Source organism: Pongo pygmaeus, chromosome X (genome assembly GCF_028885625.2).
Source record: "Pongo pygmaeus isolate AG05252 chromosome X, NHGRI_mPonPyg2-v2.0_pri, whole genome shotgun sequence".
NCBI lineage: Eukaryota > Metazoa > Chordata > Mammalia > Primates > Hominidae > Pongo > Pongo pygmaeus.
In genome coordinates, this window is record NC_072396.2 from 140,821,648 (window position 1) to 140,847,133 (window position 25,486).

General features: G+C 38.1%; 1 protein-coding gene across 1 annotated transcript in view; it reads left to right on the forward strand.

Annotated features, from left to right (window-relative positions):
- Positions 1–25,486, forward strand: part of ADGRG4 (adhesion G protein-coupled receptor G4) — a 121,368-nt gene that overhangs the window by 13,366 nt on the left and 82,516 nt on the right. The window contains exon 5 of the mRNA XM_054472067.1: positions 8,512–9,126. Coding sequence (XP_054328042.1) covers positions 8,512–9,126 — 615 coding nt within the window. The remainder of the gene's footprint in view (positions 1–8,511; positions 9,127–25,486) is intronic.

A 25,486-nucleotide genomic window follows, 5' to 3' on the forward strand; every position in this document is an offset into this window, starting at 1 on the left:
TTTCACTCAAAACTTGCCAATAAGTTCCTATCAAAATTAGAATGTAATTCAAACTCTTTAATGAGACCTAAAAAGCACTACATGATCTGATCTCCCACTGCCTCTTGGGCTTCACTTACTACATGCATCCTCTTTCTCCCTCTGCTCCAGACACACTGGCTTCCTACTATTCCATAAACACACCAAGCACAGTCCCACCAAAAGGCCTTTGCACGTACTGTTAGCCATGTCTGGGTCACTCTTATTCCACATCTTTGTACCCTGGCTCTTTTTTCATCCCTCAGGACTAAGCTAAAATGACTCTTTCTCAGAGAGGCCTTTCTTAACTATCCTACATAATGTAGACATTTCCTTTCCCCTCATCTCTGCTTTTCCCATTACCTAACTCATCAACTTGTCAATTTCCTTCAGAGTACTGTATGTAATTTGTGTTTTTTCCTTTACTTGTTTATTGACTGTATCTGTCCCTGGAATGTAAGCTGACGAGCTCAGGGACCTTGTATGTTATGTTTACTCTATTACTGCACTCTAACACTGACACACAGTCAATGCTCAGTGACCATCACTGTTGAGTAAATAATTTTTTTCAGGGAGCTTCTGGCTTTATGAGTAAGGACGTCTATTTTTTTGGGTGAGACATGGGCCTTGAATCCAAGATTTGAAGGAACAATCACATGACCTATGTGAGGATAATTCCTCTGTCTCCTATGCCAAGAACTCTTGGCAGGCCACATATGGAGTCAGCAGCCTAGGTACTAGAGGAAGGGATGTGTTGGATAACCCTGTGGCTGGCGATTGGTGACAGAAATGAGGATCAGGGTTGGACGCCTCTATATCTGGTAGGCCTGGTTTATCTGAGGATTAGCCTGGTTACAAGACCAGTGGAAAGTGTGGGCAGTGGGTGGCAGATAGTAACTCTGATTCTCTGTGGTTGTGCACACTACGGCCATAGTGATGTGGGTAATGGAGCTCCCCAGTATCAGGCACCTATTGATTATATCTACTCAGACAGTCATGGGGCTGCTAGACCAGGGCCTCGTCTACAAAGTTTTTCAGTGCTCCTGGACGTTGAATTCCAAGAATTTGTGATTCTAAGAGCCAGAAGACTCCCTGCTCAGGTGAGTATCTGCTCACCTGCCCTTTTATGAGTGGGTAGTAACACTTCCAAGATAAGGCAGGCATGGAGTAGCCTTGGTAGAATGCTCACTCTCAGAGTGGCCAGATTCTTCAAAGTATAAACACTACTGATGCCTCTGCTGGGCCCCTTTCCTCAAATCTGCTCTACAGCCTCACCTTGCTCTCATAGGTATTACCAGGTGGTTATCTGGGTTCTGAGCCCTACACAGTGTTGAGTCAAGTTGTGTCTTCCCAGCATTCATATGTTGAAGTCCTAACCCTCAGTACCTCAGAATACGATCTTCTTTGGAAATAGAGTCATTGAAAATATAATTAGTTAAGATAAAGTCATACTGCAGTAGGGTGGGCCCCAATCCAATATTATTGGTATCTTTATAAGAAGAAAAAGTGTGGACACAGACATGCACACAGGGAGATCACCATGTAAAGATGAAGGCAGATATCGGGGTCATGTGCTTATAGGCCAAATAACACCAAATATTGCCACAAAACCACCAGAAACTAGGAAAAAGGCATAGAACAGATTCTCTCTCACAGCTCTCAGAAGGAACCAACCCTGCTGACACCTTGACCTTGGACTTCTAGCCTCCAAAACTGTGAGATGATACATTTCTGTTGTTTAAACCACCCAGTATGTGGTATGTTGTTATGGCAGCCCTGGCAAACTAGTGACACAGACACTGATGCTCTGGCAGGCTCATCGGGTTAGAATTAAAAAGAGGAAAGCAGGTTACCTCATGGGGAAGAAACAGTGACCAGATCATGCCCAGAGTACCTGACCATGGAAGAACCTCATTTGTCCTTTGCCCTGAAGGTAGTGCAGGACAGTGGATCTGGAATCACAGTCCCCCAAACTTTGAAACACTTGAACATTTTAAGGAGAAACTTTGCCTTCTAAGAAAGGGTAGAAAAACCTGTATAGGATATGTCTGATGTTACTTAATGGTGTCATAAGCAGAAAACAAAGGGATTTTGCTGAAAAAAAAAAAAACATTCAGATTGTCTATCTCTTAGAGTTTTAAACCATTTACTCTCTGACTTTTTATTTTATTTGTTTATCTATTTTTGAGACAGAGTTTTGCTCTTGTCACCCAGGCTGGAGTACAGTGGCGTGATCTCAGCTCACTGCAACCACTTCCTCCCAGGTTCAAGTAATCTCCTGCCTCAGCCTCCCGAGTAGCTGGGATTAAAGGCATCCACCACCACGCCTGGCTAATTTTTTTATATTTTTAGTAGAGATGGGGTTTCGCCATGTTGGCCAGGCTGGTCTCAAACTCCTGACCTCAGGTGATCCGCCCGCCTCAGCCTCCCAAAGTGCTGGGATTACAGGCATGAGCCACCACACCTGGCCTTACTCACTGACTTTTAAAATGAATGTATTTACTACTTTTGGGGTCTGACAGGAACAGAGAATTCTCCCTTGATCTTTTGCTAAAAGTTCCCTAAAACAGAGGGCAGAGCATGAGTTCAGTATACAGTTCAGAACTTCCTCATTCTATGCCAGATGCTTCGTCCCTGATACCTTTGCACAAGGGACAGCACTCCATCTGCCCACCCATTAGCCTCCAACTCAGTGCCCTAATACAGGATACAACTATTTATTCAGTAAACAGCTATAAAGGACCTACTCTGTGTCAATGAAGTTGGATCTCCCCATCTCACACTGTACATGAAAATTAACTTGAAATGGATGAAAGACTTAAATGTAAGAACTAAAACTGTAACATTCTTAGAGGAAAGCATAAGGGAGAATCTTCACGACCTTTGGTTTGGCAATGGATTCTTAGAAATGACACCAAAAGCGGCCGGGCACGGTGTCTCACGCCTGTAATCCCAGCACTTTGGGAGGCCGAGGCGGGTGGATCATGAGGTCAGGAGATCGAGACCATCCTGGCTAACATGGTGAAACCCCACCTCTACCAAAAATACAAAAAATTATCTGGGCGTGGTGGCACATGCCTGTATTCCCAGCTACTCGGGAGGCTGAGGCAGGAGAATTGCTTGAACCCAGGAAGCGGAGGTTGCAGTGAGCAAAGATTGCACCACTGCACTCCAGCCTGGGTGACAGAGCAAGACTCCATCTCAAAAAAAAAAAAAAAAAAAAGAAAGAAAAAGAAAGAAAGGAAATGAAATGAAATGACACCAAAAGCATGAGCAATAAAAGAAAAGAAAAATTCGATACATTGAATTTCATTAAAATTAAAAACTTTTACACATCAAAAGGCACTATCAAGAAAGTGAAAAGACAATACAGAATGGGAGAAAATATTTGCAGGTTATATATCTGATAAGGTTCTAGTATCCAGAATTAAAAATGGGCAAAAGACTTGAATATGTATTTCTCCAAAGAGTCTATGCAAATGGCAACAAACATATTTAAAAAAGTGCTCAATGTCATCAGCCATTAGGGAAATACAAATAGAAACCACAATGAGATACCACTCCATAACCTCTAGGATGACAATAATAATAGTAAGTGGAAAACAGCAAGTGTTTGCTAAGACGTGGAGAAATTGGAGCCCTCATACATTGCTGGTAGGAATATAAAATGGCACAGCTACTGTGAAAAATAGTTTGGCTGTTACTCAATAAGTAAAACATAGAGTTACTATATGGCCTAGCAATTCTACTCTTACGTTTATACCCCAAATAAATGAAAACATGTGTTCAAACAAAACAAATGACATGCATGTTCATAGCAGCACTATTCGTAATAGCCAAAAGATAGAAACAATCCAAACGTCTATTAACGTGAATCAATAAACAGAATGTGATATATCCATATAATGAATCTTATTAAGCCATGGAAAAGGATGAAGTACTGATACGTGGTACAACATGGATGAACATTATGCTAAATGAAAGAAGCCAGACATGAAAGGACACATATTGTCTAACTCCCTTTATATAAAATGTCCTGAACAGGCAAATCCAGAGACGAAAAGCAGATTAGTAGTTGCCAGGGGCTGGAGGGGAGGGACAAATTGAGAGTGAGTGCTTAATGGGTACAGGGTTTCCTTTTTGGATGATGAAAATGTTCTGGAATTAGATAATGGCAATGGTTGCACAACATTATGAATATGCTAAATACCACTGAATAGTAGACTTTAAAATAGTTAAAACTGTAAATTTTATGTTATATGAAATTTCCCAGTACAAATAAAATGGTGCTTGGCACTCCTAGGGCAGTAACAGCCATTTAAGTGAGATTTATGATGAGTTTTTCCTAACACGGAAAACACTTATGCTATGAGTGAGAAAAGCAGGGGACCCAATTTTCTTTACAATATGATCTCAGCCTCACAAAAACAAGCAAAGCCTGTGCACAGAAAAAAACTGAGGAAATATACCAAAATGTTAATGGTGATTATCTCTGGGTGGTGGGACTCTCTGGCTGGCTTTGTTTTCATCTTTTTACTTTCTAATACTTTTCAGTTTTTCTTTAAGAAAACATGTACAGTATCACTTTTATAATGGAAAAAACACCTTAAAAACAGTAAGGAAGACAATAAATGTCATTTAAAATAAAAGGAAACAGTGGATAGAGGCGAAGAGACACAGAGGAGCCAAATCAAGAGAGAACACGCTTCAGGGGAGCAATCATGCAATTTGGACTTGAAAATTGCCAGGGAACAGATGGCAGCATCTAAGCAGACATCTGCAATGGATAGCGAAATCATATGCAAAGACACAAGTGGCCTTTGAAGCAGGCCCTTGAGAGGCCCGGCAGAGAATGCTGCTTGCCTGTCCAAACAGAAGGGCAAAGCCCCTCTCTACCTTGTCACAGTCTGGCCTCCTCAGAACCCTGCTGGAGGCCCAGAGGCTGCGGCGGGGCTCAGCTCAGTTGGGCTTCCATGTGTGAGGGTGCAAAAGAGGTTGTGGAGGAAGGAAGAGGCTTCTGATAGTGACCTTGGCAAACATTGCAGCTGACATTTACATGGGGTTGCACAGTGTATAAACATTCTCACAAACATAACCTAAATGTTAGTCATGATTGCATCATCTTTTATCATGGCCCTATGAGGTAGGCAGTTATTATTCCCATCTTACTATGGAAGAATGAGGCATGGAGAAGTGATATGAGCTATTCACTTAACTTTTATGTAGTGTTCTCTATGTGCCAGACACTGTGCTGAGAGCTTTCATGGGCATCTGTTGCCTATGTTCACACAGCTAGTAAGAGACAGAACTGGGACTCAAATTTGGCTCTTTAGACTGCACTACACCACACTTCTGCTTATGTCTAAGCAGAATTTACCTATATCTGCAGAATCTTAAGTAAGGCCACAGTGATTCTATCTATCTATCTATCTGTCTGTCTATCTATCTATCTATCATCTATCTATCTATCTATCTATCTATCTATTATCTATCTGTCTACCTATCCATTCATCCATACATCTCTCCATCCATTCATCCATTTATCCATCTACCCATCCATCTTTATTTTTCTGATTATAGGTGTAATACATGATTGTTTAAAACATGCAAATATGCTGAAATAAGTAACATAGGAAGTAAAAAATTTCCTTAATCTCACACATAAAGATAACCATTCTTAACTGTTTAATATGTGCTCTTCCAGACTTTTTTCTATGGGCATACTACCTGCATATTTTTCTTTTACTTTTTAATAGGATAATACTGCACCTGCACTTAATGTAACTCCCATTTCACATAATAGTAAGCCTTGAAAAACTCTCCATGACTATAGAGGCCTATCTTGTTTGTTTCATTATTCTATTGTATAGAGGTAGCAATTTTCCTAAATAGTCACTTATTGATAGACATACAGGTTCGTCAATTGTTCTTGATTATAAACAATGCGGCAATAAATATCATTGTACTCTCATCTTTGTCTATCTGTATATTTGTCTAAAATGAATTGATAGAAATGAAATTGCTGGGTCAAAGGATACACACAATTATATACAATTAAGATTGCCATAGATAATGGCAAATTGCCCTTCAGAAAAATAATACTTAATTGGCACTCCCACTAGCAGCGTGTAAGAGTGGCTCATTTCCCCACAGGCTTGCCAACGCTGGATATTCTGTCTTCTAAAATTCTGTCAACCAAGTAGGCAAAAATGGCATCTCCTTATTGTTTTAATTTGTGCTTAAAAATAGTAAGGTGGCATCTTTTTATAGTATTGGCCCTTATATTTCTGCTTTTGTAAATTGCTTTTTCCCATCTTTTGGCAACTGGTTTTAAATTAGTATACTGCAGGCTGGGCATGATGTCTCACACTTGTAATCCCAGCACTTTGGGAGACCGAGGTGGGAGGATTGCTTGAGCCCAGGAGTCTGAGATCAGACCAGCCTAGGCAACATAGTAAGATATCATCTCTAAAAAGAATTCAAAAATTTGCCAGGCATGGTTGCAGGCACCTGTGGTTCCAGCTAATTGGAAGGCTGAGGTGGGAGGATTGCTTTAGCCTGGGAGGTCAAGGCTGCAGTGAACCATGTTCATGCCACTGCACTCCAGCCTGGGCAAGAGAGTGAGACCTCCCTCTTAAAATAAAAAATCAAAAACTAAATTAGTATACTGCAGAGAGGAGAGGCCCTTGTAGACCATATGAGATTATGATATATTCTCTTTTAAGGTGCAACTAAGCCCTGGAGATTTATGCTCACCGTAAAACCAGTTCTTAAATGTATTTGACGTCATTTCAGAGGGCTGAACAGAAAGGCAGTTAACCAACAATAATTGAGACTTGGGTTTCATATCACTTATTGTCTTGTGGGATTAACTCTTGATTTATTAGCCACACGAAAGATGATAAAGTAATATAATCACAGAAGCCAGGGACACAAATAAGCATTTGCTCATTCATCAATGGATAGTTCAGAAATAACTCCCTGGCGGGTGGATAGTATGAGTTCCTGCACATGGGAGTGTGTGATGCAGGTGGAATGTATATGAGTGTGGGGTGGGGGCAGGCATATGTATGTTATTGTTTGCTTTTGGAGAATGTCCACTAGAGGAACGGAGGGAGAGAATACTATATGGTCAGAAAATATCTGGAAGCTTTCATTTGGCGGCATCTCCCAGAAGCAGGGAAGTATTTACTTCCTGCTAGCCTCTGTAGTGTTCTGTTATGGCTGTCACTGTTTTAGAGTGGTGGTCCCAACGTTACAACTCTAATTCAGGGAGTGGTTACAATTCCAATTCTGCCACAGAGCTCTTTATCTTCTGGCTTAGGCTGTACTGGCACTGGAATTAGGTTGATAATTAGATAATCCTCAGATATTTACCTAGCAGACTGGGGGTGTAAGATTTGTAGTGGTGATAGTATCATCACTCATCTGTAGCTTCTTGTGAGACAAAGGGCATATCCAATGTAAAGTTTCAAAGATACTGCCGAACTACTTACCAAAAGACCGCACCCAATGGATATGTCCTTCAGCAATGTTTGACAAGGTTTTGCATACATCATCTCACTTAATCTTCAAATAATCTTGTAAAGTCATCAGGGAGAGGCTATTATCTGACATAGACTATAATGTGAATGGTGGCCTTTAAAGTTGAACGGGCATACAACGCTGTGGCCCCAAATCTCCATTTTACTGAAGCAAACATTGAGGTATCAGGAGGATAAGTTACTTGCTCAAAATTCCACAGCTGATGAGTGTCAGGGGATGGATTTCAACCCAGGCTGTCTGACTCCAGAGCCAATGGTAACTGGGGTCTATGGCCATCTTGAAACCACTGCAGCGCCCTTGGTGAGGAGACAGAAGGAGGCCATCAGGATGCACTCAGGGCAGTGCCATGTCTTCCATTCCCGAGTACAAACAAGTCCCAGAGTTTCAGTATCGTCCAGCTGGTCATTCTTCAGGCCTCTGTCAGTGCCTTTCAGTGAGAAGCAGTCCCCAGAGACAGAATAAATCAGATCATTTGGCTCAGGAAAAGGCATTGGAGAAACAAATTGCTGTTGCACCATGAATATAATAAGGCAGTTAGGTGGGCAGAAATAGTTCTCTTTTGATTATATGAGTGAGGATTATGTGTAGCAAATTTGAATTCCAAGCTGCCGTTTCCTTGGCCTCTTCCCTACCCTTTCACTAACCATACACTTCTAACTGCCTCTCCAAGCTGTCCAGCTGGTATGTGCTCTGGGAACACTAATCTAACTTTTCATATTAGTCCAGGCAAAATATAATTAGGAAGAAACTCTTCTGCCAAAACAAAAATCACATGCTAATGTCAAATAGAGATGATTTTTTACATCTACTATTTTTGTTTATTTGCACCAGTATTGACTCATAATTATATTGTATAATCCAGATTTGACTATATTGCCAAATACAATAAAACAATTTTTAACAGAAATTTCATTTGTTTTCTCTTTCCCCTCCCCCAAATTTGGACAGATACACTTTCACTAAAAGGAAAAAAGCTGGATTTTTTTGGAAGAGGTGACACATATGTAAGCCTGATAGATACCATTCCTGAACTCAGCCGATTCACAGCATGCATTGATCTGGTATTCATGGATGACAACTCAAGGTATTGGATGGCCTTCTCCTATATTACTAATAATGCCCTCCTGGGAAGAGAAGACATAGACCTTGGACTTGCAGGAGACCATCAGCAGCTAATACTATACAAATTGGGAAAGACCTTTTCTATCCGTCACCACCTGGCTTCATTTCAATGGCATACAATATGCTTGATTTGGGATGGTGTGAAGGGCAAATTAGAACTCTTCTTGAATAAAGAAAGGATACTGGAAGTAACGGATCAACCACACAACCTGACACCTCATGGGACTCTGTTCCTAGGGCACTTTCTCAAGAATGGGAGCAGCGAGTTTAAAAGCAGGATGCATAGCTTTCCTGGCAGCTTGTACTACTTTCAACTCTGGGACCACATCCTTGAAAACGAAGAGTTTATGAAGTGTTTAGATGGAAATGTCGTTAGTTGGGAAGAAGACGTTTGGCTTGTCAACAAGATCATCCCAACTGTTGACAGGACACTGCGCTGCTGTGAGTAACTTATCAACTTTTTTCCTTAGCAAGGGTAGTGTTGACACAGTACTCCTCTGCTCGCAGTGGCCCCAGGTTGCTAGTTTTGTCATCACTTTTTAGTGAGGAGCACATACTGTTTTCTTTTATCTTTATTTTGATATGATTTCAAACTTATAGAAAGATTGGAAGAATAGGATAGAAGAACACACACACACACACACAAACACACCACTTATTTGTTTCTAAGTCATTTGAGAGTAAGTTGCAGGCATAATTCTTTGTTACCCCTAAATAACTCAGTGTGTATTTCCTAAGAATAAGGAATTCTCTTACTTAACCACGCTATAATGATCAAAATCAGAAAAGTTGATGTTGATACAATACTAACATCTAATTCACATTTCACATTCATATTTAGCCAATTATCCTAGTAATTTCCTTTATAACTATTTTTTGCTTGGCCCAGGATCCAGCTCAGGCTCACACATTACATTTAGTTGTCATGTCTCTTTAGACTAATTTGGAATACATTCTCAGCCTTTCTTTGTCTTTCATGACCTAGACATTTTTAGCATACAGTCCAGTTATTTTGTCTCTCAATTTATGTTTGTCTAATATTTCCTCATAATTAGATTCAGGCTATGAATTTTTGGTAAGAATACCACAGAAATGATGTTATATTCTTAGTGCATCACATCAGTAGACACACGGTGACAATTTGTCTCATTATTCATAATAACTTTGATCACTTGATTTTGGTGATGTCTGTCAGATTTCTGCACCATAAAGTTATTATTTTTTCCTTTGTAATTGTTGAGTAATTTCTGGGGAGATATTTGGAGGTTATGTAACTATCCCCTTCTTACCATACTTTCACCCAATAGGTTTTACACCTATTCATGATTCTTGCCTGATTCACTAATCACTATGATGTTTGCAAAATAATGATGTTTAAAATTCCATTTTTTTACATTTATTAGTTGGCATTCTATTGTAAGAAAGAGCTTTTTCTTCCTCCATATTTATGTGTTTATTTATTTAAGACACAGGGTCTCACTCTAGCCAAGGCTAGAGTGAAGTGGCATGATCATAGCTCACTGTAACCTCTAACTTCTGGGTAGGCTCAAGTGGGTTTCCTGCCTCATCCTCCCAAAGTGTTGGGATAACAGGTGTAAGCCACCACACCCAACCTTATTTATGTGTTTATTTATTTGAACATGAACTCATGGATTCTCATTTTATTCAATGGGTTACAATCTGTTACTATCATTTATTTTGATGTTCAAATTGGCCCAGGGTTGGTCAGTGAGAGTTTTTCAATCTGGCTCTTGTGTCCTTTTGACATGTTCCCCATCATTCTTTGAGCATTTTCTTACTCTCTGGCACAACAAGATGTTCCAGGCTCTTCTTGTATGTTTTCTGGTCAGCCCAAGGAGCAGTCATTTTACTAAGGCGTCCCTATTCCTTTTAGTGGGGAATGATATTTATAAACCAATTCGTTTTTTCTTCTGAGAGCAATTATGATATTGGAGAACTCTTTGGAATGGAGTTCTTGTAAGGAAACTGGCTTCTTGGAATTACACTTGTATTTGTGTCCTCTCGAGTTTGGGGAAGGAAAGATGAGATTGCTTTTCTCTGCATAATACCACTCTGCTCTCAAATCCAGTCCTCTCCACTATCAGCAGCAGCAGTCTTTAGCACAGGTAGTCAGTGATAATAGCATCAAGACAAGATTTTTTTTTGCATTTCCCGAAATATTCACTTATTCTTGAAGGAGTATTATTGACTGTTCTTATGGGTTTTTTCTTTCCAGGAGGAAGCTGTTAGGAAAGGAATAGGGGCTAGATCCATGCCTAAAAGGGCTCTCTCAGACTAAGGGGATATGTTTTCACCAACAGTCTGGATGCTGTTTGAGTTAACGGCAGAGGCACATTCCAGGGGATTTCTGTTTCTCTGAGATTAGACCAATGCAAAGGAACAGGAAAGCTATTCCTTTGTGCTACTACCCAAAGATATTTGGTTTTTCTCTTTTCTGGGGCCTTAAAAACAAAAGAGAATATTCCTAGCTGGCTCTGATTACAAAACTGAGATAGAGACTAGTAGATTAAGCCTGAACAGCTCACCCAAAGCAGTTTAAAGTAACTTTATCTTTGATCTAAGGAACCGGAAGTATGGCCTTATATCCATGTGCTCAGCAGTGGTCTTTTAAAACCACATCTGGCCAGCGAATGGCCATGAGTTTTCCTACCACTTTGTGGGTAGATAGCTAAATCTAAATGCTGTGTTAAAGTACTAGACAACCCTCTTTTATTTTGCTCTTTTGTACACTTTTTTTTTTTTTTTTTTTTGAGATGGAGTCTCACTGCGACACCCAGGCTGGAGTGCAATGGTGCCATCTCATCTCACTGCAACTTCTGCTTCCTGAGTTCAAGCAATTCTCCTACCTCAGCCTCCCGAGTAGCTGGGACTACAGGCGCGTGCCACCACGTCTGGCTAATTTTTGTATTTTTAGTAGAGACAGGGTTTCACCATATTGGCCAGGCTGGTCTCGAACTCCTAACCTCAAGTGGTCTGCCTGCCTCGCCCTCCCAGAGTGTTGGGATTACAGGCGTGAGCCACTGCACCCGGCCTCTTTCATACACTTTTTAATGGACGACCATCCTCTGGGTCTGATTGAATCATGGTGGGCATAATGCACAATCTAACATAACAAACAAGGAAATTATCACCTCAAACAAACAAAAAAGGTAGTAAATGTTCTCTCTACTATTCAGATCTCTTCAAGTGTTCTTTCCAAACCTTGGACCCAAGAGTTCCTAATCTAGGGGCCAGAATGGCCTTGAAGGAGTTGACAAAGCCCCTGAAATTACAACACCCTAAAAATACAGGGCAGATTTTTTTTCAGAGGGTGCAGTCTATAGTTTCCATCACAAGCTAACATATTATGGTAATCGGTGCCTTTTACTAAGTTCTTACCGTGTGCCAGGCATTTTATAGAAAAGGAAATAGGGGCTCAGAGAGGTTGAGTAAATTGCCTAATGTCACCAATCAAATAAGTAGTGTAGCTGGGATTTGAACAGATTGGTCTGGTTGCAAAGCACGTGTTCTTTTCACCTCCCACCATACAGGACTATCTCAAGTGAGTCTGTGGCCCCCAAAATGTTATGCTATATTACTATGTCTTGGAAGCTTCCTTTGGAGGTGATGGCTGGTTTGATAATTCACCTGGGGAAATTAGGCTACTAGCTGCAGTCATTGCCTGCCTCACCACTGAAGGATCTGTAAAATACCATAGAATTTCACCTGTTTCGATTTTGGCTGTATGATATCTGGGACAAAGGGGGCAATATGTGAATAAATATGAGTGATTGCAACATGTCTAGCTTCAGCTTTTGCCTAATAAATTGATATTTATGGTCCATAGCAGGATTATGACCTTTAAAAAATAAATTTTAATGAGTACATTGCTAGGTTACAAATCTCAATAAATCTATTTACACATAAATTATATATATATATATATTTATATATTCATGAGAACAAGGCTTTTGGGGAACATTGCCTGAAAAACATGAACCCTACCTGGGTTTAATAAACAAGTATTCACTATAGTTGGAAATGTCTTGGAATATTAAACAACATGGTGATAAATAATAACTGAAATTTCTAGTCATTAGAAATTTAGTTTTCAAGTAGTTTTAAGCACCTTTTACTTATTTTTAAAAATTACAAATGTAATACATGTGTTTGTGAATAAAATATATTTAAACAATACAAAAGCATATGAAATATCAAGTAAAACCTACCCTTCACTATCCTCTTCACAGAGGTGTCTGTTAAAAAATTTTTTCCATGGGTTTGTAATACGTGTGTGCATGTATGTGCATGAGTGTGTACAGTTTTTAAAAAGAGATGGCATTGGGAGATATACCTAGTGTTAGATGACGAGTTGATGGGTGTAGCACACCAACATGGCACATGTATGCATGTGTAACAGACCTGCAAGTTGTGCACATGTACCCTGGAACTTAAAGTATAATAAAATAAAATAAAATAAAATAAAATAAAATAAAATAAAAAGGACAGAGTGGGAAATAAAATGATAATAATAATAATAATAATAATAATAATATATACATACATGTTATTCTGCAACTTGATTTATTTTAACTTAATACTATCATGGACAGACACATAGGTATATTTAGATCTGTTTTTAGGGCTACATATATTCCATGCAACATAATTTACATGTAACATAATTTATTTAACTAGCCCATCATTGATGGCCATTTAAGTTGCTTTCAATTTTTTGCAATTACAAATAATGCTACAGTAAATTTCCTTATACACACATCTTGGTACATTTAGGTTTGCAATTTTGTAAGACGCGTTCCTAAGGGTAGAATTTCTCAGTAAAAGCCTATAAGCTGTTACAATTTAAACAGATTTATCATTTTTACTAGTTATTTTATTAATGTAACTATTCACTAAAAATTAATTGACCTCTAAAAGTAAAATTACTAGATATATACGGTAAAAGATTTAAAAATACATAAAAGTATAAATCTGAAGTCTCCTTTCACTTCAGTCTTTTACTCTATATGTCTCTCCTCAAAAGCAATGATTGTTAATAATTTCTTATATATCCTTGAGGAAAAAATGTAAAACTTGAATTTCCATGTAAATATATATTTTTTTCTTTTTCACAGTTGGGTTCATCATTATATGCATCCTTTTCTGCATCTTTTAAAAATTTAATAATATTTTTGGAGGCATTTTTTTGACCTGTGAATGTATGAAGAAAAAGAGTCTTCCAAAGACATGCAGATTAAATTCCTTTTAGATCTGCATTTAAGAAATCCCTTCTATTGAAAAGAATGAAATAACCTGAACTGAGTTCATCCTGGGAAATCTACACTGTATCAAAGCATAGCATCCCTATATCTGCGGGGTCATTGATTTGCTGAGGTTTGTTAATTGGTCTAATGCTCCAGCTTCTTTGAATTAGTTTATGAATTGACTATTCTTAAAATATGCAGAGATGGATTATATGGTCTATGTCCTTTATAAAGGACTTTGTTTGGCTCACTATTAATTCCTCTATCCAATTATCAGCTCTGATAGGAAAAGTTCATGGTGATGGGCTCTACTAGCTAAAAGGCAATTTGGTCTTGCCCTCATACATCAATTCTCTGTGCTACCCTCCTTCCTCATCACGAAAGGTAAGCATGAGCTGTTTGTAGTTCACTCAAAGCCTTCTTATTTGTATTCTCCTTCACAGGATGACATTCTCTATAGACTCAGAGATAGAAGCTCTAGCCTGTCTGTCTATTGCAGCATTCGTTTTTCATGCTTTTGCCTGGAAACTGAATGCAGACACCACTTTGAAAAAAAAAAGTTTCCTTTTCACCTTAAAGATACTCATTTCATATTTTTCTACCCCACAGGCAGATCTGTCTGTGGCAGTTTCTGGTCACCATTATCTCTCACAAATCTAATCAACATGCTGAATTATATTTATAGAGGTCCTGACTGAAAGAAAAACCAGATGTGATATGTGGGCTAGAACGACACATAGATTTAATATGAGGTGATATACCCAAATCACAACCAGAATTTGGTGCCTTAGAAAATGTTCTACTTAACATTCTGTTGGCAGGTACATCTGCAACAAAATGCCTCATAAATATTCAGCTACTCTATACCTCTGTTCTCCAGCTCCCAATGATTACAATAATACAATTTTGTGTAGAGTGAAAGAGCAAATGGCAATTAAGCCCACAGACCCCTGTGAATTAGCATGGATTATCTCCACTTTAAAATACAGAGACAGCAAGGCTTATGCAAATTATTTGTGCAAGTGATCACTTCTTCACAAACAGGAACAAAGTGAATATGGCAAATCATGTTTGTGAGCCCTCCAAGGATGGAGGCCTGATCTCAAGGCTTCTGTCCAGTGTGAATAGATGGATATTCAGTCATTGCTCAAGCACAGTACCGGCTTTTGCATTTGATTTTTTTTTTTTTTTGAGATAAGGTCTCACTCTGTCACCCAGGATGTAGTGCAGTGGTGCAATCAGAGCTCACTGCAGCCTTGACCTCCTGGGCTCAAACCATCCCCCTGCTTCAGCCACCCCCCCCCCCCCCGCCCAGTAGCTAGGACTACAGATGTGTACCGCCGTACCTGGCTAATTTTAATTTATTTTTTATTATTTTATTTTATTTTACTTTTTGGTAGAGACAGGGTCTTGCTATGTTGCCTAGGCTGGGCATTTACTTTTTATTAACTGAATTTTTTATTGAGAGATAATTGTAGATTCACATGCAGTTGGAAATTCTTGTACACTTTGTCTAGTTTCCTCTAATGGTGACATTTTGCAAAGCTATAGCATAACAAACAGAACATTGACATTGATACAACCCACCAATCTTATTCAGATTTCTCTAGCTTTTATTATATTCATTTATGTCTGTGTATTAAGTTCTATACAATTTTATCAACTGGGTAAACTTGTGTATCTACCAGCATACTGATGCTGAGCAGTTCTAATACTAGTAGGATCCCTCATGCTGACCTTTTATAACCACACCTACTTCCTTCCCACCCTTTCCCCCTACCCTGCTTCATACCTAACCCCTGACAACACTAATCTGTTCCCCATTTCTAAAATTATGTCATTTCAACAATATTATATAAATGGAATCACACATTATGTAAACTTTTAGGATTACCTTTTTTTTTAAAAACTCAGCATAATTCTCTGAAGAGCCGTCCGGGTTGTTGAGTGTGTCAATAGTTTACTCATCTCCATTGCTGAGTAGTATTCCATTGTATGGATATGTTACAGTTTATTCAATTATTCACCTGTTGAAAGACACTTGGGCTGATTCCAATTTTTTGCTGTTATAAAAAAAATCCCTGCTATGGACATCTGTGTACAGGATTTTTTGTGAACATAAGTTTTTATTTCTCTGGGAAAAATGCCATGGTTTGGCTGTATGGTAGTTGCATGTTTAGTTTTTTTCTTAATTTTAAAAATAATTAAATTTCTGTGGGTACATATTAGGTGTACATATTTGTGTAGTATATGAGATGTTTTGATACAGGCATGGAATGTGAAATAATCATATCATGGTACCCATCCCCTCAAGTATTTATCCTGTATATTATAAACAATCCAATTATACTCGTTTAGTTATTTTTAAATGAACAATTAAGTTATTATTGACTATAGTCACCCTGTTGTGCAATCTAATAGTAGGTCTTAATAGTAGGTCTTATTCTTTCTAACTTTTTTTTGTTCACATTAATCCCCTCCTTCCCCTCCCCCAAGTCCCCCTCTACCCTTCCCAGCCTCTGGTAACCATCCTTCTACTCTCTATATCCATGAGTTCAATTGTTTTAATTTTTGTAGCCCACAAACAAATGAGAACATGTGATGTTTGTTTTTCTGTGCTTGGCTTATTTCACTTAACATAATGACTCCCCATTCCATCCATGTTGTTGCAAATGACTGGATCTCATTTTTTTGTGGCTGAATAGTACTCCGTTGTGTATATGTACCACATATTCTTTATCTGTTCATCTGTTGATGGACACTTAGGTTGCTTCCAAATCTTAGCTATTGTGAACAGTGCTGCAATAAATATGTGAGTGCAGATATCTCTTTGAAATACTTATTCCCTCTCTTTTGGGTATATACCCAGCAATGGGATTGCTGGATCATATGGTAGCTCTATTTTTAGTTTTTTGAGGAACCTCCAAACTGTTTGCACATTTAGCTTTATAAGAAACTGTCAGACTGTTTACAAACTGTCAGACTATTTTACAAAACTGTTTTGCAGTTTTACAAAGTAGCTCTATCACTTTATATTCCACCAGCAATGTATAAGGGATGTAGTTTCTCAGCATCCTTGCCAGCATTTGGTGTTGCCACTATTTTTCATTTTAGTCATTCTTGTAAATTTGTAGTGATATTTTATTGTGCTTTCAATTTGCATTACCCTGATGCTTCATGATGTTGAACATCTTTTCCTGTGCTTATGTGCCATCTTCATGTCTTCATCAGTGAAATGTCTGTTCATGTGTTTTGCCCTTTTTTAAAAACTGGGTTGTTTGTTCATTTTACTGTTGAGTTTTGAAAGTTAAAAAATATATTCTAATTTTTTTTTTTTTTTTTTTGAGACGGAGTCCGGCTCTGTCGCCCAGGCTGGAGTGCAGTGGCGCGATCTCGGCTCACTGCAAGCTCCGCCTCCTGGGTTCACACCATTCTCCTGCCTCAGCCTCCCAAGTAGCTGGAACTACAGGTGCCCGCCAACACGCCCGGCTAATTTTTTGTATTTTTTTTTAGTAGAGACGGGGTTTCACCCTGTTAGCCAGTATGGTCTCGATCTCCTGACCTTCTGATCCACCCGCCTCGGCCTCACAAAGTGCTGGGATTACAGGCGTGAGCCACCGCACCCAGCCCTAATATATTCTAATTTTTTGTTGGGTATATCTTTTGCAAATATTTCCTTCTAGTCTGTAGATTTTTAGAAATTCTTTTTGTATTTATTTATTTATCTATTTATTTATTTATTTATTTGAGACAGAGTCTTGCTCTGTCGCCCAGGCTGGAGTGCGCTGGCACGATCTCAGCTCACTGCAACCTCCACCTCCTGGATTCAAGTGATTCATGTGCCTCAGCCTCCTGAGTAGCTGGGACTACAGGCACATGCCACCACGCCCGGCTAATTTTTGTATTTTTAGTAGAGATGAGGGCTCACCATGCTGGCCAGGCTGGTCTCGAACTCTTGACCTCAAATAATCCACCTGCCTCGGCCTCCCAAAGTGCTAGGATTACAGCATGAGCCACCACACTCGGCCTAAAAATTCTTTTTATATGGGCTTTCACAGAACAAAAGCTTTTAATTTTGTTAAAGTCTAGTTTATTAATTAACTTTTTTGATGAGTCATGCTTTCGGTGCTCAAGTTTAAGAACTCTTTGCTTAGCCCTAGATCCCAAAGATTTTCTCCTATATTTTTTCTAAATATTCCATAGCTTTGTACTTTATATTTAAGTCTGTGGTCCATTTTGAGTCAATTTTTGCATAAGATGTGTGAGGTGTAGGTTGAGGTTCATTTTCTTTCTTTCTTTCTTTCTCTTTCTTTCTTTCTTTCTTTCTTTCTTTCTTTTCTTTCTTTCTTTCTTTTTTGGTCTATCGATGTCCAGTTGCTTCAGTATTATTTGTTGAAAAGGTTATCCTTGCTTTATTGAGTTGATTTTGTACCTTTGTCAAAAATCAGTTGAGCAAATTTTTATGTGTCTATTTCTGAGTTTTCCATCTGTTCCAATCATCTACGTATCTATCCCTCTGCCAATACCACACTATTTTGATTGCTGTAACTTTACATAAAGCCTTAATATTGGGTAGAGTGATTCCTCTAACCTTATTCTTCTTTTCAAAAATTGGTTTAGTTATTCCAGGACTTGTGCATTTCCGTAAAAATTTTAGACTAAGCTTGTCTGTTTGCATATAACCTTGATGGAATATTGATAGGAATTGGATTATATCTGTATATCAATTTGAAGAGAGCTGACATCTTTACTACGTTGAATCTTCCAATCCGTGAACACAGTTTGCTTCTCCATTTTTTAAAGTTTTCTTTGATTTGTTTCATTAGCATTTTGTGATACATACACATGCTTTGTTAAGTGTATACCTAAGTATTTCATTTTCATTGGAGCAATTATAAATAGCTTTGTGCTTTTGATTTCAGTTTCTGCGTGTTCATTTTTAGGACATAGAAATGTGATTGCTTTTTGTGTGTTGATTTTGTATTCTGAACTCATTTATAAATTCTGGTAGATTTTTTTCTTGAAGATTGCTTGAGGTTTTCTGTCTGGACTACTGCATAATCTGCAATGCCTTAAAAAAATTTTTTTTGCCTTGTTGGAGTGCCTCTAACTTCCAGTACCAGGTTGAATCACACTGGTGAGAGTGGACATCCTTGCCTTGTTCCTGATCTTAGCTGGAAAACATTCAATCTTTCACCATTACAGTTGGTGTTAGCTGTAGGTTTCTTGATGATGCCCCTTACCATGTTGCTAAAAATCCCCTCTATTCTTAACTTGCCCAGAGATTGTATCATGAAGGGATATGAGTTTTTGTCAAATGCCGTTTTTGGATCAGTTGATATAATTTTTCTTCCTTATCTTCTTGATATTGTGGGTTATACTGATAGATTTTCAAAGGTTTAGCCAGCTTTGCATATTTGGAATAGATCCCACTTGGTCATGGTATATAATTATTTTTATATATTGTTTCATTTAGTTTGCTCATATATTGTTGAGGATTTTTGTATTTAATTTCAGGAGAGATATTGGTCTGTGGTTTCTTTTTTTTTTTTTTTACTGTCTCTGTCTGATTTCAGTATCAGGATGACACTGGCCTTATAAAATGTGTAGGAAAGTGTTTGTTCCTCTTTTCTGGAAGAGATTCTATAAAATTGGTATTAATTCTTCCTTGGCAGCAAACTCCAGTGAAATCATGTGGGCCTGGAGATTCTTTTGTGAAGGCTTTTAAATTAGTAGTTCAATTTCTTTAATAGCTATAGGGCTGTTCAGATTGTCTATTTCCTCTTGATGGAGCTTTGGTAAATTATGGGTTTTGAGGAGTTGTCTATTTCTTCTAAGTTGTCGAATTTGTGAACATAAAGTTATTCATAATATTCTCTTATTATGTTTTTAATTGCTGCAGAATAAGTAGTGATATTCTCTGTTTCATTTATGATATTGGTGACCGACTTGTGCTTTTCTCTTTTTACTTTTATCAGTCTTGCTATAGGTTTATCAATTTTATTGATTTTAAAAAATCATATTTGCTCCACTGATTTTTCTCTATTGTTTTCTTATTTTTAATTTCATTGAGTTCTTTTATGATCTTGATTATTTTTTTCTTCTTCCTGCTTTGGATTTATCTTGGGTTTTTTTTTAGGCTCTTGAGGTGGGAGCTGAGATTATTGTTTTGAGATCTTTCCTCTTTTTAAATGTATGCATTTAGTGCTATAATCTTCCCTCTCAGCACTGTTTTAGTTGCATCTCCCAAATTTTTAAAATTAAATTTAATTTGATTAAAATAGTTTTATTTAATTCAATGTTTTAATTTTTTTGTTAAAATGTCTTCTTTGATTCATGGGTTATGCAGAAGTGTGTTGTTTAGAACTTTTCTATGGTCTTTCTGTAATTGATTTCTAGTTTGATTTCATAATAATCAGAGAAAACGGTCTTATAAATTCAGTTCCTTTAAATGAGGTTTGTTTTATGGCCCAGTATATGGTCTATGTTGGTGAATATTCCATGAGTGCTTCAAAAATATATATATTCTGCTATTGTTGAGTGGAGTGCTCTATATCAACTAAAGTCTGTTGATTGTGTTGTTCAGAACTTCTATATACCTGCTGATTTTCTGTTTAGTAGCTTTATCACTTGTTGAGACAGGGGTGTTAAAATTCCCAACTGTAATTATGGATTTACTATTTTTCCTTTCAGCTCCGTCAGTTTTGCTTCATGTATTTTGAGGCTCTGTTGTTTGATATGTATGCATTTAGGATCACCATGTCTTCCTGGTGAAGCAATGCATTTATTATTATGTAGTGTCCTTTCTTGAGTCCAGTAATTTTCCTTGCTCTGTACTCTAGTGAATATTATTATAGCCATTTTTACTTTCCTTAAACTTACTGCTTGCATGGTATAATTTTTCCATTCTTCTACTTTCAACCTACCTATATGATGATATTCAAAGTACATTCTTTTGTAAATAGCAACATATGGGTTACTTGAGCATACTTTATTTTTATTTTTTTCATGATTTATTTATTTATTTATTTATTTATTTATTCTTATACTTTAGGTTTTAGAGTACATGTGCGCAATGTGCAGGTTAGTTACATATGTATACATGTGCCATGCTGGTGCGCTGCACCCACTAACTCGTCATCTAGCATTAGGTATATCTTCCAATGCTATCCCTCCCCCCTCCCCCCACCCCACAACAGTCCCCAGAGTGTGATGTTCCCCTTCCTGTGTCCATGTGTTCTCATTGTTCAGTTCCCACCTATGAGTGAGAATATGCCGTGAGCATACTTTAATATTCCATCTTGATTTATTTATGGGGTTTTGAGTTTCTCTTTGCATGGTTTTCCTAGTGGTTGGACTTGGTATTACAATATGAAAATGTGATTACCATAGCCTACTGTTGTCAACATTTTATCAGTTTGAGTGAAGTATGGAAACCTCACTTCCATTTTGGTCCTTTGACCTTCCTCACTTTTCAGATTTTTTTTTGAAGGGATCTCGTTCTGTCATCCAGACTGGAGAGCAGTGGAGTGCAGTGGTATGATCATAGCTCACAGCAACCTCAAACTCCTGGGCTCAAGCAATCCTCCTGTCTCAGTTTCCCAAGTAGCTGGGACTATAGGTGTGCACCACCACACCCAGTTATTTTTTTTTAAAAATTTTTATAGAAATAGGGTCTCACTTTGCTGCCCAGGCTGGTCTTGAACTCCTGGCTTCAAGCAATCTTCCTGCTTTGACCTCCCAAATTTCTGGGATTACAGACATGAGCTGCCATATCCAGCCACTTTTAAATTTTGTTGTTTTAAATATCAGATGATGTTACAATTTTTGTCTCAATCATCAAATATGATTTATAAAGCTCATGAGGAAAAGGATCATCTATTTTTTGTACCCATATTTTTGTTCTTTCCTTTGCTCGTTTTTTCTTTCTCATTCTCCAAGATTCTTTAAAAAAAAAAATTCTTTCTGTTTGAAGTAATTCCTTTAGCTAATCTTTTAAAGATAGGTCTGCTAGTGACAAGGTATCTTAATTTTCCTTCATCAGAGAATGTTTTCATTTCCATTTTATTCCTGTAAGATAGCTTTGCTGTACATAGAATTCATGGTTAACAATTCTTTTCTGTCAGCTTTTGAAAAATATTATGACAGCTTCTTCTGGCCTCCTTAGTTCTCTGGATGAGATATCTGTCATTTAAGTTGTTGCTCTTCTATAAGCAATGTTTGTTTCTTTCTGTCCACTTTCAAAATTTTTTGTCTTTTAGTTTTCAAAAGTTCAATTATGATGTGCCTTGCCACAGATTTCTTTGGCTTTTATCCTTCTTAGAATTTGTTTAGCTTTTTGAATCTCTAGGTTTGTGTCTTTTGTCAAATTTGGGAAGCTTTTAGTCTTTATTTATTTATTTTTTTTAATATACATTCAGCCCCATTGTCTTTCTCCTCTCTTTTAAGGCTATGGTAATATGAATGTTGGATATTTTGTTATTGTCCCACAGGTCCTAGTGGCTATCTTCATTTTTCTTTTCAATGCATTTTCTCTATTGTTTAGATTGGGTGAATTCTATTATTTTATCATTATGTTTACCTGTTCTATCTTCTATCATCTCTACTCTACTATTAAGTCCATCCAGCTCATCTTAAAAATTTGGTTTTGTTTTCTTTCATTCTATAATTTGCATTTGGTCCCTTTTTTTTTTTCAATACAGAGTCTCGTTCTGTTGCCCAGGCTGGAGTGCAGTGGCGCGATCTTGGCTCACTGCAACCTCCATCTCCCGGATTCAAGGGATTCTCATGCCTCAGCCTCCTGAGTATCTGGCACTCAACACCACGTCTGGCTAATTTTTGTATTTTTAGTAGAAACAGGGTTTCATCATGTTGGCCAGGCTGGTCTCAAACTCCTGGACTCAGATGATACGTCTGCCTTTCCTCCCAAAGTGCTGGAATTACAGGCATGAGCCACCATGCCTGGCCCCATTTTTTTTTTCAAATAATTTCAAAAATTTTAAGTTCAGGATTTGCAGGTTTGTTACCTAGGTAAATGTGTGCCATGGTAGTTTGCTGCACCAATGAACCCATCACCTTGATTCTTTCTTAACAATTTTTATTTCTTTTCTGAGATCCTATTTTTTGCATTTCAAGATAATTTGTAATTGCTTGCAGAATTATTTATATGATGATTGCTTTAATATCATTGTCAGATAATTCCAGTGTCTGATTCATCTCGGTTTTAGCATCAGTTGATTATCTTTTCTTACTCAAGTTGTGATTTTGTTGCTTCTAAATATGACAGATAATTTAAAAAATTGTATCCTGGACATTTTGTGAATTAGGAGATTCTGGGTCTTATTTAAATCTTTTATTTTAGCAGTCAGTCATTCTGTTTAGGCTTACCACACAGGTCTTGGTCCATTTTTGTGAGCTGTGCTTCCAAATACCACTTAATTTTTAGAGTCTTTGTGATGTTACTTCATCTTGCTTGGTTTATCTCGTACCCCTGAGGCTTCCACCTGTCTCTGCTGGTGCTTCTTGGGTGGGGAGCAGAAGGCATCTCCTTAGGCCAGGCCTCCAGCTGTCTCTCAGAGGAGGATGGATGTGGGGGCATCCCCCTACCAATGCCTCTTGACTTCCGCTAGTCTCTGGACAGGAAAGGAAAATCTTGGGCTAGTTTTTGTAGACTTGGCCACCTGCTGCTGGAGAGTCCCTTTTTCTTGTTTCCCCTGCCTGCCTTGGTGTCTCTGGGTGAGGGAGGAGAATCTCAGTACTGCAGGGACAAAGAGACTTCCTAGATCAGGCCACTTGCTATTACTGGCTCCCTTTTTCCTCTTATGTCTGCCTGCCTTGGTTTTTCTGAGTGGGCGAGGAAAACCTTGGGTTGGCAAAAACAGTAGTCTTCCCAGACTGGGTTATGTTCAGCCAGTGTTTTTTGGTGGAGAGGGGAGATTCAGGCCTGGTAGGGAAGGAGAGTGCTTCTCTTGGTTGCTTATTGTTAGCAAGGTGCCCAGTCAGTCCCCCTTGCTTGAGTATCCAACTTGCCTGAAGTTGTCAGAGGGACTCCCATTTGATCCAGAAGGGGAATGAGCCTACTTGGACTGACTTCTGTTGCTAGGTTGGAGATTAGGAAGCATAGGTCCTGGGCCGCATTTTTATGTTGGGTTTGGTGAGGGGGAGAAGATAACTGCTACTATGTTGTTCCTTTACTCTTGGGGTCCCAAACCAGTTTGTTTTATTCTTAGCACCTTTCATAGTTCTCCTTTGGTTGTCTCTTACACCATTTCCAGGATTTATAGTTGTACCTTTTGGGGAGGAGCAGGGAAAAGTGGATCTATGCCATCTTGTTCAGTTGAGAAGTCTGCATTTGCTTTTAACATCAGTTCTCGGGCAGTAAAAGCTCTTGAGTGTGTATGCGTAGACAGATAGGGTGCGACAAAATGACAGAGATAATATCACTGGCATTGTAACTACCTTACTCACTTACAACATTTTCTTTTCTGAGAAGGACAGGCATTAAATTCAATGGAGATAAGTGTGCCATTTAGGATAAAAAAAAAATCCCTACCACATATAGGGAAAAGAGAAAGATTGATGAAGCAGAAGTAAAGTGAACCTCACTCATTAGAAATGATAGGTGCACAGAAAGTCTGAATTACTGAATTTAAGAAAAACAAAAGTATGTACAGATTAAGACACTAGGGTCACCAATAAACAAATTAAGTTATAAAAGAAATTTATATTCAGTAGCAGCCTACATTATACAAAATGATCTTGAATGTTCCAGATCATTACCCACTGTAATTAATTTCTAGACTTAAGGTTTATAGGAATCTTTAATTCCAATGGATCCTGATTCTAAAAAGCTACTGATTGTTTGATTGAATTGTCTTTATCTAGGATATGAATGATTATTCAAGGCAGATATTATATCAGGGAATGTCCATAATTTGGGATCCCCACTGAGTTTTGATTCCTGGGCCAGCAAAGTCACCTTGATGTTTTAGTTTAGCATTGCAATGCTGTCCTCTAAAGTTTGTTTCACTGTTTTGGGTGATTGCTGTTTCTTGCGGTGTTCAGCACTTGCAGAACTTGGCATTTAGTATCTAACTTTGTTTCTCCTTGGTGCCTTCCGAAAGAGTCTCTTTCTTTCTTTGTTTCTCCTCGGATTGGGGTGTTTCCATGTAAATTGAGAGCATACATTTATGAGTGCTGGATAATGGAGGCATTTCTATATACTGTCTAACTTCTCCTCTAAATCTTTCATCTGTGAAAATCTCATCTCAACACTGCACTTCTCTGGGCCTCATCTGTAAATGAAAGGATTGAATATAATCTCCAAGTCCTGGCTCTAAAATTCTGGGATTTTAATGAATGAAGACTTTAGTCTTTATTAATACAGACTTTAGAGGAAAAATTTGATACAGCAGTCCCTCTGGAAGAAACCTTGCATCTGAAAGATTTAATGGAAGGTTTGCTGAAATATACAAACCCAGGCTTTAGGTTAAAACAGAGCAATGTAACATGCATTATTTCTTGAGATCTCTGGTACT